Source organism: Pseudoliparis swirei, chromosome 24 (genome assembly GCF_029220125.1).
Source record: "Pseudoliparis swirei isolate HS2019 ecotype Mariana Trench chromosome 24, NWPU_hadal_v1, whole genome shotgun sequence".
In the NCBI taxonomy this organism is placed as follows: domain Eukaryota; kingdom Metazoa; phylum Chordata; class Actinopteri; order Perciformes; family Liparidae; genus Pseudoliparis; species Pseudoliparis swirei.
The window spans coordinates 11,395,668-11,409,289 of record NC_079411.1 but is presented as its reverse complement, the minus strand read 5'-3'; the positions used below and the strand labels follow the sequence as shown (position 1 = coordinate 11,409,289).

Sequence of the window (13,622 nt, the reverse complement as noted above, 5' to 3'; positions counted from 1 at the left end):
AAACTGCTTTGTGACTGCATGGGTTAGGGTGACAAATCAGAAAATGGAGGGGGAGGATGATGGGGATACTGATGGCTGGACTCCAGTCCCTAGTGGGAAAGGAGAACTAAAAAAAGGGAGAGAACAGGCAAAGAGAGGAAAGTATGAAGGGGAGTCAACATCTGAAGAGAGGTTTGGAGGGTAACAGTTCTGATGAAGGAAATAGTGTGGTTTGCAAGAAGATGGTGAGGGGGAATTTATAATAATCCCTAAATTCAGAGAGGAAGATGAGCATGTCAGTCTTGGCCGCCCTGTCTAGGGAAGTAAAAAAAAAAGATTGGACATGTGGAAATGGCTAAAATCCTGAGAGATGGAAACTTGCTGATAATATGTAAAACAGAAGAACAGAAAAACAAAGCTATGATAATTGAAAGTATAGGTAAGAAAATGATAAGTGAAAAAAGGGTGTTGGGTGATAACCGATTTTGGGCCAGGGATGTCTATGTGTACAGATTGTAAAGCACTCCGAGACAAATTAGTAATTTGTGAAATTGGGCTATACAAATAAACTGAATTGAAAACTGAAATTGTCCAAGGAAACGGAATCAGCACTGACAGTGGAGAAGTTGATCCTGTTTATGGTCTATGTGATCAATTGTACCGACCAAGTCAAACACAAAACTGAGAATATTAAAATAATTGTGAAGGGAGCAGAGAAGTTTTTTGGGTTAATAGGGGCATCCTGGGAGCACATTAATAAAAGACGAGAAGCCAGGAGGCACAGGGGATAAGACAGGACGATTGTACTACAGTGGAATGCAAGAAGTTTGTTATCGAAAGGCCAAAAGTTTAAAGGACTCATTAAAAACCTAAAAAAGAAACCAAGAAGTTATATGTGTTCAGGAAACTTGGCTTAAACCGGCACTAGAGTTTGTTATTAAAGGATATGATAGTATTCAAAGGGATAGATGAGGAGGAGGAGGCTGCATAATATTTATAAAAGGAATACAGTATAACGTTTTGGGAAAGGGAACACAGCTGGAATATGGGATAATCGACGTTTGGACAAGAGAGGGAACCATCAGAATTGCAAATCAACTGCACCCATGTGCACATACAAGCACCTCATGAGAATGAGTGGGAGTTTGTAAAGCGAAAGGGGAGACACAGCATCAACGTTCAACTTGTGGGCAACGCTGAGCTCCTCATCACAAACTGCATTGTGAGGTTGCTTGGGTCTGTCCATGATGCGCACATCCTGAGGGAGAGCGCTCTATATAGAGAGCTCCAAACCAACCGACCAAATGGTATCATATTAGGAGACAGTGCCTATCCGCTTCTACCATGGCTGATGACCCCTTTTCTGGCTGCAAACACGCCTGAGCAGGCACGCTTCAACACTGCTCATTGCAAAACAAGATGCACCATTGAGTGTTTAAATGGAGTTCTGAAGAGGCGCTTTGCATGCCTTAACTACTTGAGAGTGGAACCACAGAAAGCATGCAACATAATACTTGCTGGCATTGTCCTACACAACATCGTGACCAGGCGCAAAGTCCTTCTCTGTGATGACGTCCCTGATGCACCTGAGCCCATTGGAGACACTGACCGACCTCATTCTGTCAGAATGAGGTCCCGACTGGACGACTAATAAGAGATGCAATTGTTAGACACTATTTTTGATAAGTCAGTGACTGATGATTGTGTCAGTGTGATTAATGTTTAATGAACAAAGACAGTTTGGGGGATTAATTCATGGGGCCGAAATATTTATAATTTATACTTTGCTGTACTGAAAGGTTGCTACCCTACATAGCCTACTTTATGTACTTCCTGTTGAACAATTCAAGTGAAATTGATGAATAAATATAAATACTGCAAAGTGCATGATATAAATGTTGTATTATTTAACTAACCAATTTTAGTTACCTAGTTGTATTACTGATATCCACCATGAATCCACCCTCCTGCTGGGATCAGTTTAATCCTGATTTATGTGATAAAAAAGATCCCAATCCTACCAAAAAGTTTTGAAAATCCCAAACTCAAGGTTTGATCCGGATCAACAACAATATTGGATAACCTGATCCAATCCAATTTCTGAATCCTTTTTTCCTTTTGAAAAACCCATTTTCAAGATTTGATCCAATCCGGTAGCCGTAATTGATCAGAATACTTTTGAAAAACCGGCCCCATGTGTGCAGGGTTTGAGTAAAATAAGGCACAGACACACCTGGCTCTGTATTTGCATACTGATGAGCATCGAGGTGATTTCCCTGTTGAAGGACGTTAGGGGCGAGGCTTATTGTGCAAAGGTTCCTAAAAGCGAGCGCACTCTGGGCTACCGTGTGCTGCTGCTGATGATGCTGCTGCTGCTGTGGCTGACTGCCGCATATCTGAACGAGGACGCGTCTGCTGCGACGTGTGCAGAGCATCTTTCTTCTAAGTGTCGACATGCGCCAGTCACAAGGATTGGGACTGCTGCCCGCCGGAAATGATATGCGAGACACACTGGAAGCACGTGTGGTGGGTTGTCCTCAGCACACCGCTATCACGTGGCTCTAGCGAGGGCTGAGCCCACCCATCAGTCCCGTCTTGCAAAACAGTAGGAGATCACATCAGCATGGCTACGGAGATGGAACCCTCGGAGTAAGTAGCCTACTATGTACTTGTTCTTTTCATTTTTCTGGGTAAGTAATTTGTCAGGGATAGTTTGGTGCTGACAACAGATAAGTCATTTATATGACCACCTGTGTTAGAAATACAAAGATACATTATCTTGACTGACATAGCTAGGTGTGTGGATTTTATTATGGATACTCAATTGTGCATTACGCATGAAGCTGGAAGGTTGTGTCGCTGGCATATTAATTTTAAGAATTTTGCTACGATAAGCGCATATTTCGAAAAGTTCCCTCTTTCAAAAATGTGCGACATGAGTTCTAGTAACATGTAAGCCGAATGGTTGATCTAAAGAAATAAGCAATAATATATGTACATCTTTCTGATGTTATTATTTACTCTCTGCGTATTGTGCACTCAATAGTTGTGGAACATTCAATCACTGCAACGCTTTCACTTTTTTAAACATCAATCACCAACAGAATCGCTTCAACTAAAAATTGTTATGCTGGTATTGCTCATGCACAAACGGCAATGTGTAAATTAAGCTCTAATGCTTGTATAACGTCACCCCAACACTTCAAATGTTTCACAGTAGGTAGGATTATCAATTATGGTGAGGTTGTAACATGAGCCTTTCTTGTCTAGTGTGATACGCCTCATAATGCAGTACCTCAAGGAGAACAACCTCTACCGAACACTGAGCACCTTACAGGAGGAAACAACTGTATCGCTGAACACAGTGGAAAGCATCGACAGCTTCATCACTGATATAAAGAGCGGCCACTGGGACTCCGTCCTGCTGGCTATCGAGTCCCTCAAGTTGCCCGACAACACGCTCATTGATCTTTATGAGCAGGTGAGATCTTGCATCAATCAGATAATAACTTCCCCTGCTTGCTTATTAAGCTTATAAGCAGAATCTGATGAACAGCCATCTCTGTATAAGGTTGTAATGGAGCTCATTGAAATGAGGGAGGTTGGAGCCGCTCACTCACTCCTCAGGCAAACTGACCCGATGATCATGCTTAAGCAGACTCAGCCAGAGAGGTACATCCATTTGGATAACCTGCTAACATGCTCCTACTTTGACCCCTGTGAGGTAAGACAACAAAATGTTCTTCTTTTGGACAGCTAAATGGCCAAGTTCTTCGTTAAGTAACGTCCTTTCCACCTCACTACAGGCGTACCCGAAAGGCAGCAGCAAGGAGAAGCGGCGCAGGGCGATAGCCGAGGCGTTGGTGAGGGAGGTCAGCATGGTGCTGCCTTCTCGTCTCACGGGGCTCCTGGAACAAGTCGGTGTGAGTATATATCAATACCAATATTGAGGCGGCTGTAGCTCAGTGGGGTAAGGGGGTCGTCCTGCAACCCCAAGATGTTCGGTTCGATACCCGCTCACCCCATTAGTTGCAAGTCGAAGTGTCCATGAGCAAGTCACTGAATCCCCAGTTGCTCCCCGGGTGCATCACTGCAGCCCACTGCTCCTTAATAACTAAAGATGGGTTAAATGCAGAGAATACATTTTGTTGCCTGTGTACCTGTACTCTGTGCAATGACAATAGATTGAATCCAATCCAATATTCATACTCACTCTCTAATCATCTATCAAGGGAAGCTATTTAATCAATATAAAATAAGATATTCCTTTATTAGTCCCACAGTGGGGAAATTGCAGGATCACAGCAGTGGGGGCACATTAGAGCATTAATAAAAGATAAAAATAAAACACAATACTAAATACTCATACTAAATTTACAGAGGAAAAAATGACATGTACAAGGCAGTGACCAACGTGAATTTTCAGCAGGTTAAAGTGTCCAGGATAAAGTGCTGAGTGTGCCAAGATCTCCAGTGATCTACTGCAGTTTGTTGTGCAGCCTGACAGCAGCGGGAAGGATAGACTTGTGGTACCTCTCCCTCAGACACAAGGGATGAATCAGCTGGTGGCTGAAGGAGCTGTGCAGAGCTGCTAGAGTGTCCTGCATTGGGTGGGAGGTGTGGTTCATCAGGGGCGATAGCTTTGCCATCATCCTCCTGTCCCCCACCGCCTCCACAGTATCCAGAGTACACCCCAGCACGCTGCTGGCCTTCTTTATCAGCTTGTTCAGCCTCCTCCTGTCAGCCACTGCCATGCTGCTGCTCCAGAAGAACACTCCATAAAAGATGGCTGATGCCACCACAGAGTCAAAGAAGGTCTCCAAGAGTGCTCCCTGTACTCCAAAAGACCTGTCTCCTCAGCAGAAAGAGTCCTATCCATAGGACTCATTGATTGCGAAGCAAAAATCCCAAACTATCTCCCTTGATTCTCCCCTCACTGTATGGCCCCTCCTTGATTAGAGGTTCATGCAACAGTAATATGTCCACACTAGGATTGTGACCTTGGATGATTCCAAGAACACCCTTAACCCTTGTGTTGCCTTAGGGTCATTTTGACCCGAATCAATATTACACCCTCCCCCCGCCTTAGGATTAATTTGACCCCATTCAATGTTTAATGTCGGTGTTCTTTCGGTAGTCAACAAACAAACATAAAGTGCCTCACACTTAAACTTGGAAAACAATATTAATTCTAATAATTTTCTGGAGGTTTTAATTGCTGGCGTCAAATTGAACCCAAAGGGTAAAATATGTTAGTAAATATAAAGGTAACAGGAGGGTGAAACATTGAATCGGGTCAAAATGACCCAAAGGCGGGGGGAGGGTGTAATATTGATTCGGGTCAAAATGACCCTAAGGCAACACAAGGGTTAAGAAATACATCACATTGATGTTTAACAGTGGTTCTGGTTTGCATGTTATTTATGCAGGTGCGAGTAGAATATTTGACAGTTTTGTCAGATCTGATGATGCAAAAGGTACCTACAATTTAGTGTTTTGACTATGCAAGATATTATTCTACTAAATGTTTAAGCTGCCATTTGAAATGCAAAAGGACAACAGCTACCAATTTTACATTTTCGTAATAACATATCAAGAATTGAATAAAGTACATTTCAGAATTCATATTAAATGTTCTTTATTTTAGATTCTGGGGTCAATCACTATTTGATTTTACATTTTTCAAGTTGCAAGTAAATACAAAAATTAATTGAATATTCAAATGAGTATTTCTGAATATTCTTCCTTTTGCTGAGATCTTGATGTTGACAGAGGGCCAAACATACTGACAGTATTGTCTTCTGACTGTTCCACAGTCTATGAGAATACAACCGTATGCAGATCATCTCCCCCCCGACACGACCGTGGACACAACTGTCCACATGGACAGACAAGTGGAGAAGGAGAGCTTTCCAACACAGCTGTACCGCCAAATCAAGGTATACCACCACCTGTTATACTGCATGCTATATATATAACTATAGACCAGGATTTAGGACATTTAAAGTCTACACACACTCACACACTAATTGCTTGACACACCTGAAGACACTCTTCTCAATCTCTGGCTGTGCTCCCATCATTTCCATCCAGATGGAGCCTCATTTGCTCATCCTTTTCTTCTTGTCTTTGTCCTTGTGTCCTTGTGTAGCACCAGTCAGTGTGAACAACTTCAGACCGCAGCGTGGCATAAAGCTTCATGCCTCCCTGAAGCTGCCGGAAATTAGTTTGTGTTTTATCTCTCAGAGCGTCGGGATCACAGGCAGCAAACCATAAAGCTGACCTTATTATCTGTGTGTAATTTCATCCTGCAGTTTGGGCGGCGGTTACATGTCGAGTGTGCCCGTTTCTCTCCTGATGGCAAATACTTAATCACTGGGTCGGTGGATGGGTTCATTGAAGTCTGGAACTTTAACACTGGAAAAATTAGTAAGGTGAGCCATGCTTCATATAATGTCACTTAAATATATTTCGTTCGTTATGTTTAATTACTACTTTTGTAGGGCTTATTTTAGAAACTAATACCTGTTAATGAATGGTAACTAGATATTGACTATAGTGTTTTGTAAGCGTGTGGTCTTAAGACTTTGTCTTTTCATGTGGAATGCATTTGTTCAATGTTGCCCTCTTGGCCAAACAGTCATTAAACTATTACCTGGTTAAATAACAAAATAAATAAATACCAGTGTATATGAGAAAATAGGATAGAAATGTCTTATTCTGCGATTTATTTAGCTTATGTCCGTTTTATTGTTGTATGTGTTTGCATTAATGAATTAGGATTTAAAGTACCAGGCCCAAGACAGTTTCATGATGATGGATGATGCTGTGATGTGTATGTGCTTCAGTCAAGATACAGATCTACTGGCAACTGGAGCTCAGAATGGCAAAATGAAGGTCTGGATCTCATAATACCAACTTAAAATACCATCAGCTGATATTATTCTGCGTCAGCATAAGCAACCAGTAATTATTTCCTCATTGATACAGTCTTACTGTCAATTTATGGAAATATGAATGGCACAGCAATGTCAAATGTTTTTAAAGAAATGATGTGCTGAATAATGTTTTATTTAAATGGTAGTCGTATTACTTCTTCTCTCCCAAAAATGTTTTTGCGTGTTCTTGACCTAGGTGTGGAAGGTTCAGAGTGGCTTGTGTCTGCGCAGGTTCGAGCACGGCCACAACAAAGGTGTGACCTGTCTGAGCTTCTCCAAGGACAACACCCAGATCCTCAGTGCCTCCTTCAACCAGACAATCAGGTGGGATGAATACAACTCCTGCATACTGCAATGACTAATATTCATAGTAACATTACTTATATAAACTGAACTTGACTTGTGGATTTACTGCAAACACATTGTACACACAGAGGACAGAGAGAGCTTTAAAAATGATAAAACGTGCATGACATTGAACGGGACAGGAAACAGTTAGATCTAAATATATCTAGGAACATATATATAATTTATTATAATACAACATGAATAGCTAATACAATAGTTTTAATTTAAATGATCAAAATAAGATAATAATTGACTTTCACTAATGATGTACCAACAGATAAGACAAATAAAACGTTTCTTGTCTACTGTGGGAGGAAGGGAGAGCTCTCACTGACCTCAGAAATTATTCACAAAAGAGTTCAGCTGGAGGCCAGTAAGCTCTTTTTACATCCCATGGAAGATCAGCACAATCATGACAGAAACAGAAAAGTACAAGATTTTTCAAAACTGATTATTGCCATGGGACACAATTAAATCACCAGGTTATCTAATTATAAGCTGTCAATATGTTAAATAGTATTTTAATGTATTTTTTATTATTTAGTAAATTCTTTATTCTTGTAAATGGACTGCAGAGGCTCATAATTTATAACGTGTGAAGTCAGTAAAGAAAATAGAAAATAACGTTTTGCTTGTAGAGAAGGGACTGTTAAAATAGATCAGATTTATATTGCGTTTTTCAAAGATTCATTGCATATTGTGGATTAAAATGAAGAAGAAAAAAAGTAGTTAACTCTTTATTACAGAAAAAATAAGAATAGGAGTAAAGAACATATTATAATTAAATGGTGTTGAAGGTTTAATGTGCTTTCAGATTGTTCTATTTATTATGCACCTGTTAATATTTAAATGTACCTATTTCTTTGTTGTCCAGTTTTAAACGGTAAGTCATTTGAAGTGAACTGCTTTTTAAACAATTGAAAAGAGCCATAATCCCAGCAGTGGATGCCTGATATCACAGGAGTACCACAGCATTTGTCACACACACACACACACACACACACACACACACACACACACTCTTATAGTTGAGAAGTTGAATATCTATTTCTGATTGCTGGTGTGTGGGCTGAGCCTTCCTGCTGTGTCGGAAGCACTGTGTGGGTTTAGCTGAGAGACCATGTGCTGAGGCACAAAGCTGCAACGTGTTCCTTCTGTCGCAGATTTCACAAGATGGGACACTGAATTGTTTACATTTGCAAAATCCTCCTCCCAGAGAGGGAGCGAATCAGTGAGTATTAGACATTTTGTCGTGGTTTAGCTGGTCTGCACCGAGTCACTACACACAGGAGCTAGACATAATACATTGGCAGCTCGGCAACATGTTTTGCCTGCTTCCAAGGAAACCCACTTTAGTTGAATACACATAGATTTAATAATGAGTCAGAGCTGCTGGTTTATTTGATTCATTTGTTTTTATTTCTCAGTTTTTGAACATGTCAATGTTACTTTCAGAATTCATGAACTGAGATCAGGCAAGACACTGAAGGAGTTAAACAGCCATTCGTCATTCGTAAGTGATGCATTTTTCACCGAAGATGGATCCCACATCATCAGTGCCTCATCTGATGGCACAGTCGAGGTACAATAAGCAACTTCTGTTCATGTCTGTGCTGCGTCGGTATTATTATTATGGAGCTGGTAGAGTGTCTCTTAGTGGATCTATTTCATAATCTTTCTGCATATTTTAGATTTGGAATACAACATCCTGCCAGTGCATCCACACGTTCAAGTCTCTGTCCCGGGCCTCAGACGACCCCGTGAACAATGTGATTCCTCTTCCCCAAAATCAAGAGCACTTTGTGATTTGTAATCACTCCAGCACGGTGGTCGTCATGGACATGAACGGACAGGTCCCTTACTTCTAATGTATACGCAATTACTTTGGTTATGCTGCTACTCACTCTGTGAATTTCTCCTCCTCTTTCTCCTCAGATGGTGAAGAGCTTCAGCTCAGAAAGAAAAGAAAAGGCCAATTTTGTCTGCTGCACCCTGTCACCCCATGGGGAGTGGATTTACTGTGTGGGAGAGGACTTAGTGCTGTATTGCTTCAACTATACGACGGGAAGACTGCAGAAAACACTGACCGTAAGTCTGTGAGAGGCGTCTGTTCATCCTCTCTGGGCTGCTAATGTTTTACATCTAGTTGTTTTCCATCTGACTTGATTCTCTGACTGTGGCAGTGTGGTTGTGTAGCAGTCCTAAACAAGATAACAGTGATGCTGATGGTGAACTGAGAAAGTGTGGTGATCCATGTTCCTCTGCGCCCACAGGTTCACGAGAAAGATGTAATTGGTATCGCACACCACCCACATGAGAATCTGCTTGCCACGTACAGCGAGGACGGCCTTCTGAGGCTATGGAAACCTTAAAATGTCTCCTGCATCGTCATATGGAAGATCCCTTACACATGCTTTTGAAGCAATTTGTTCACTTAACAAAACTTAAATAGATACATTAATCATCCATCAATAATTACTCATCACAACGTCAATTAAGTAGCTGGTCTGTAGCTTTACGCCATATCACATTACCTTCATCAGTTGATAGATGTGTCTAGTTGTCATGGAATTGCTATGTGTGATGAGGTGGAAATGGTGAAAGAGTTTTGTTATCTAGGGGACAAAGTGAATGCATGCGGTGGGTGTGAAGCAGCAGTGACAGCAAGAGCAAGTTTTGGCTGGGTCAAGTTCAGGAAATGCGGAGAATTACTACATGGGAAGAGGTTCTCCTTGAAGACAAAAGAAAGGTTTATCGGAGCTGCGTGAGATCTGTAATGCTATATGGAAGTGAGACATGGTGTTTGAGAGAAAGCGAGATGGCGATTCTGAGAGAGGGATGGTGAGAGCGATGTGTGGGGTGAAGTTTATGGATAGGAAGAAGACCGAGGAGCTGATAGAGATGCTTGGGTTGGAGGATTCGGTGGACCAGCTGGCAAAGGCGAATGGAGTGCGGTGGTATGGACAGAGGTTAGAGGTTTTCCAGGCATGTCCAACTGGGAGGAGACCCCGGGAAAGACCCAGGACACGCTGGAGGGATTACATCTCCCGGCTGGCCTGGGAACGCCTCGGGATCCCCCAGAATGAGCTGGAAAATGTTGCGGGCGAGAGGGAAGTCTGGGTCAACCTGCTGGGTCTGCTGCCCCCGCGACCCGACCCCGGAATAAGTGGATGAGAATGAATGGATGGATGGTATGGACATGTGCTGAGGAGGGATGGTGATCATGTCTTGAGAAAAGCGTTGGAGTTTAAAGTAACTGAACCAAGGAAGCGTGGCCGACCAAAGAAGACATGAAAGAGACAGGTGGAAGAGGAGATTCGGAAGGTTGGTTTGAGGAGGGAGGATGCCCCAAATCGAGCGAGATCGAGAGCCGGGTTAGGGAGATTGCTGCGAGAGTGAGGTAAAACCGGCCACTCCCATTTTTTGGGGACAAACCCGGTTTAAAACTGGACGAAGAGAAGAGGGAAAATGTATGATGGTCAATGTTGCCATAAAGGCTGAGGTTCCAAATTCATTTTTCGATTTCGGAAACATCCGTTTTGAAAATCCCACGGCAAATAGGCAAACTCCATCTGGTGAGGAATATAATGCGTTGTGGATGAAAGAAGCACAACAACCGCTGCTAAGCGGACCTGTGGTGAAGTTGTTTTCTGAACTACTGTTTCCAAACGTCCAGAATAAAACTGGCAACCTCAGATATTAATTGGTATTTTTTTTAAATAAATGGTAATTTCTGAAAATGATTTTAAAATGTCAAGAAGTTAAGGTGCTAGAAAGTGAGATTGTTTCATTTGACCGTTACACCAATCTAGCACTTGAGTCTTTTGAGCATATTGTTAATCTATTTTTAGAAACTAACTGGGTTTGAATTCATATATTTTTACTACATAGAAATTGTCAGTTATTTAAACATGTGTTTTATTGATTGATTTGTAAAGTATTTGCTTCATAGACATTGGCAGCACTGTCTAGGACCTAGGTCTTCCATACAAACATATTCACCCTCTTCCTCATGGATCATCTTAGCCAGTGCTGTTTGAATCCCCATTTTAATCTCTTCTGTCTTTATGAGACATGAAAATGCATGATGGTGAATTGTTGAGCAAATATATTTAAGAGAAAATGCCTCTTGTTTGGGCATAAACAAACAATATCAGGTATATCATTTGCCAGCTTTGGTTTATAAAAATACTTTTGTAACTTTAATTCAGATTAAATTACTTGTTTTGTCCTCTCTGTGCATGCTACCTCAGTGCACTGTATAAATGTGACTACAATAAATTTAGTACTACTTAATATGCATAATGACTAATGATAAACCTTAATGGAGCTCCAGTGACACTTGTTTGTATCATTTGTGTATGTATTCAATAATGTTAGTTGGTTGCACTGATTGTCAATCAAATTAAAAAAAACTTTACAGTTCACAAGTTTGTGTGCCATTAAAAAAGAAAAAAACTCACTGAAGTATGAGATATGTTCCCCTTCAAGCTAGAATATTGTTGAAAAAAGTTGAGTGATACTCACTATTTTTGTCATACCAAGAAATGAAATACTATAAGTCACATTTGGAACCTGCTGGAACCAGTAATACATGTCAGCTTTGCTTACAACAAATTTCTGACATGATGGAATAATCAAATAATTATTAAAATTGTTATTTTAATTTTTTATGTTTGAATATTGTAGAATTATTAACCTTAAAGACAATCAATATTGTCTGAGTGGAACATAAAATGCAGTTCAAATATAGAAGACGCGTTTTGGCAGGTGTTTTCAATTCTTCTGGCTGACCTCGGCTTCGGTCACATATTTATCTAACAGAATGATTAAGGTGTAATTTCTCCCGCCCTAATTGGTTGCACAAAGCTAACGGGAGATCAGGCCGTTTATCAATTTCAAGTATGCTGAGTACAGACTTATGTTCTTTGGGAGTTTGGTCTTGGGAGTCCAGACGGTCTTTCTGTGATTGGAACAGCAGCTGACTTGACGTCACCACATCAGCTGTTCTTGCTCGAGTTTCCTCCAATTATTCACTGTACATTATTTTTTAGTCATACAAAATATGACAACCCTGCTTTTTTCATTATCCTTTAAATATGATTATTTTATTTTGAATTGTGTGTGTGGATATACAGGACTGTCTCAGAAAATTAGAATATTGCAATTAAAAAAACAAAAATGTCATGCATTCTGGATTCATTACAAATCAACTGAAATATTGCAAGCCTTTTATTCTGATTTATTGCTGATTATGGCTTACAGCTTAAGAAAACTCAAATATCCTATCTCTAAATATTAGAATATCATGAAAAAGTATACTAGTAGGGTATTAAACAAATCACTTGAATTGTCTAATTAACTCGAAACACCTGCAAGGGTTTCCTGAGCCTTGACAAACACTCAGCTGTTATAAATCTTTTTTTTTACTTGGTCTGAGGAAATATTAAAATTTTATGAGATAGGATTTTAGAGTTTTCTTAAGCTGTAAGCCATAATCAGCAATATTAAAAGAATAAAAGGCTTGCAATATTTCAGTTGATTTGTAATGAATCCAGAATGCATGACATTTTTGTTTTTTTAATTGCATTACAGAAAATAAAGAACTTTATCACAATATTCTAATTTTCTGAGACAGTCCTGTATATACATACACACAATTCAAAATAAAATAATCACACATAAAATTGTATATATATTGTGTAAAAAATAAAAACATACATATCTATATATACACATACATACATACATATTACACATAATTGCAAACAATTCGGTCAAAAGTAAAAAATATACTTTAGTTCAACGTTAAAGTTTAATTAAAATATGAAGTTATGAATCTTAACCCTCAGTCAAACTGATTTAATGTTATCTGTGAATAAATAATAAACTATTTGTGCTCGTTAGATCCTCCAAACAGAATTATATCTCATGTGTAACCGCTACGGAGACATGAGAGCCAGCGGAGCATTTTAAAAAGTCCTGCCGAGATCAGGCTGCTCTCGGCGGCCACACAGCGCGCTGACCGCCCGGCACTGCGGAGCTCACTGGTCCCGCGAGCAGAACCTCAAATCTACGGCGCAGATCTTTATTGGGCTGAATCATAACAGACCACAGATTTGATTTTTAAACTCCTAACTTCTCGCCTGAAAACATCCTAACATTACATTCCGTGACTCAACAGTAGTATTTATAAAAAGTCAACTCTAGTTTATTTTCTCCTCCGCTACTGTTTCCGGTTGCTGATGAAATGCATTCTGGGATATCGGCTGTTCTGAGTAAGCACAAGTCTCCTCTGATGCATCCTCCGTAAAGTGGGAGGATCAAGTCACATCCGGGCATTTTGACCGTGCTTTG

The 13,622-nt window shown here is 40.4% G+C and overlaps 1 protein-coding gene across 1 annotated transcript; it reads left to right on the top strand.

Annotated features, from left to right (window-relative positions):
- Nucleotides 1–2,543: 2,543 nt before the first annotated feature.
- Nucleotides 2,544–11,727, top strand: LOC130189821 (WD40 repeat-containing protein SMU1-like). The gene is made up of 12 exons (XM_056408766.1): nt 2,544–2,628; nt 3,250–3,460; nt 3,551–3,703; nt 3,786–3,902; nt 5,796–5,918; nt 6,294–6,413; nt 6,760–6,876; nt 7,114–7,241; nt 8,721–8,847; nt 8,957–9,118; nt 9,201–9,353; nt 9,539–11,727. The coding sequence occupies exons 1-12, from the start codon at nt 2,603–2,605 to the stop codon at nt 9,635–9,637; spliced, it is 1,536 nt and encodes a 511-aa protein (XP_056264741.1). The 5' UTR covers nt 2,544–2,602; the 3' UTR covers nt 9,638–11,727.
- The last annotated feature ends 1,895 nt before the right edge of the window (nt 11,728–13,622 follow it).

Bases quoted from the DNA above. Each gene is read 5' to 3' on its own strand.
- LOC130189821 (XM_056408766.1), top strand. From the start codon at position 2,603: ATGGCTACGGAGATGGAACCCTCGGA. The intron at 3,903-5,795 runs GTGAGTATATAT...ACTGTTCCACAG, and splicing joins GGCTCCTGGAACAAGTCGGT to TCTATGAGAATACAACCGTA. The intron at 5,919-6,293 runs GTATACCACCAC...TTCATCCTGCAG, and splicing joins AGCTGTACCGCCAAATCAAG to TTTGGGCGGCGGTTACATGT.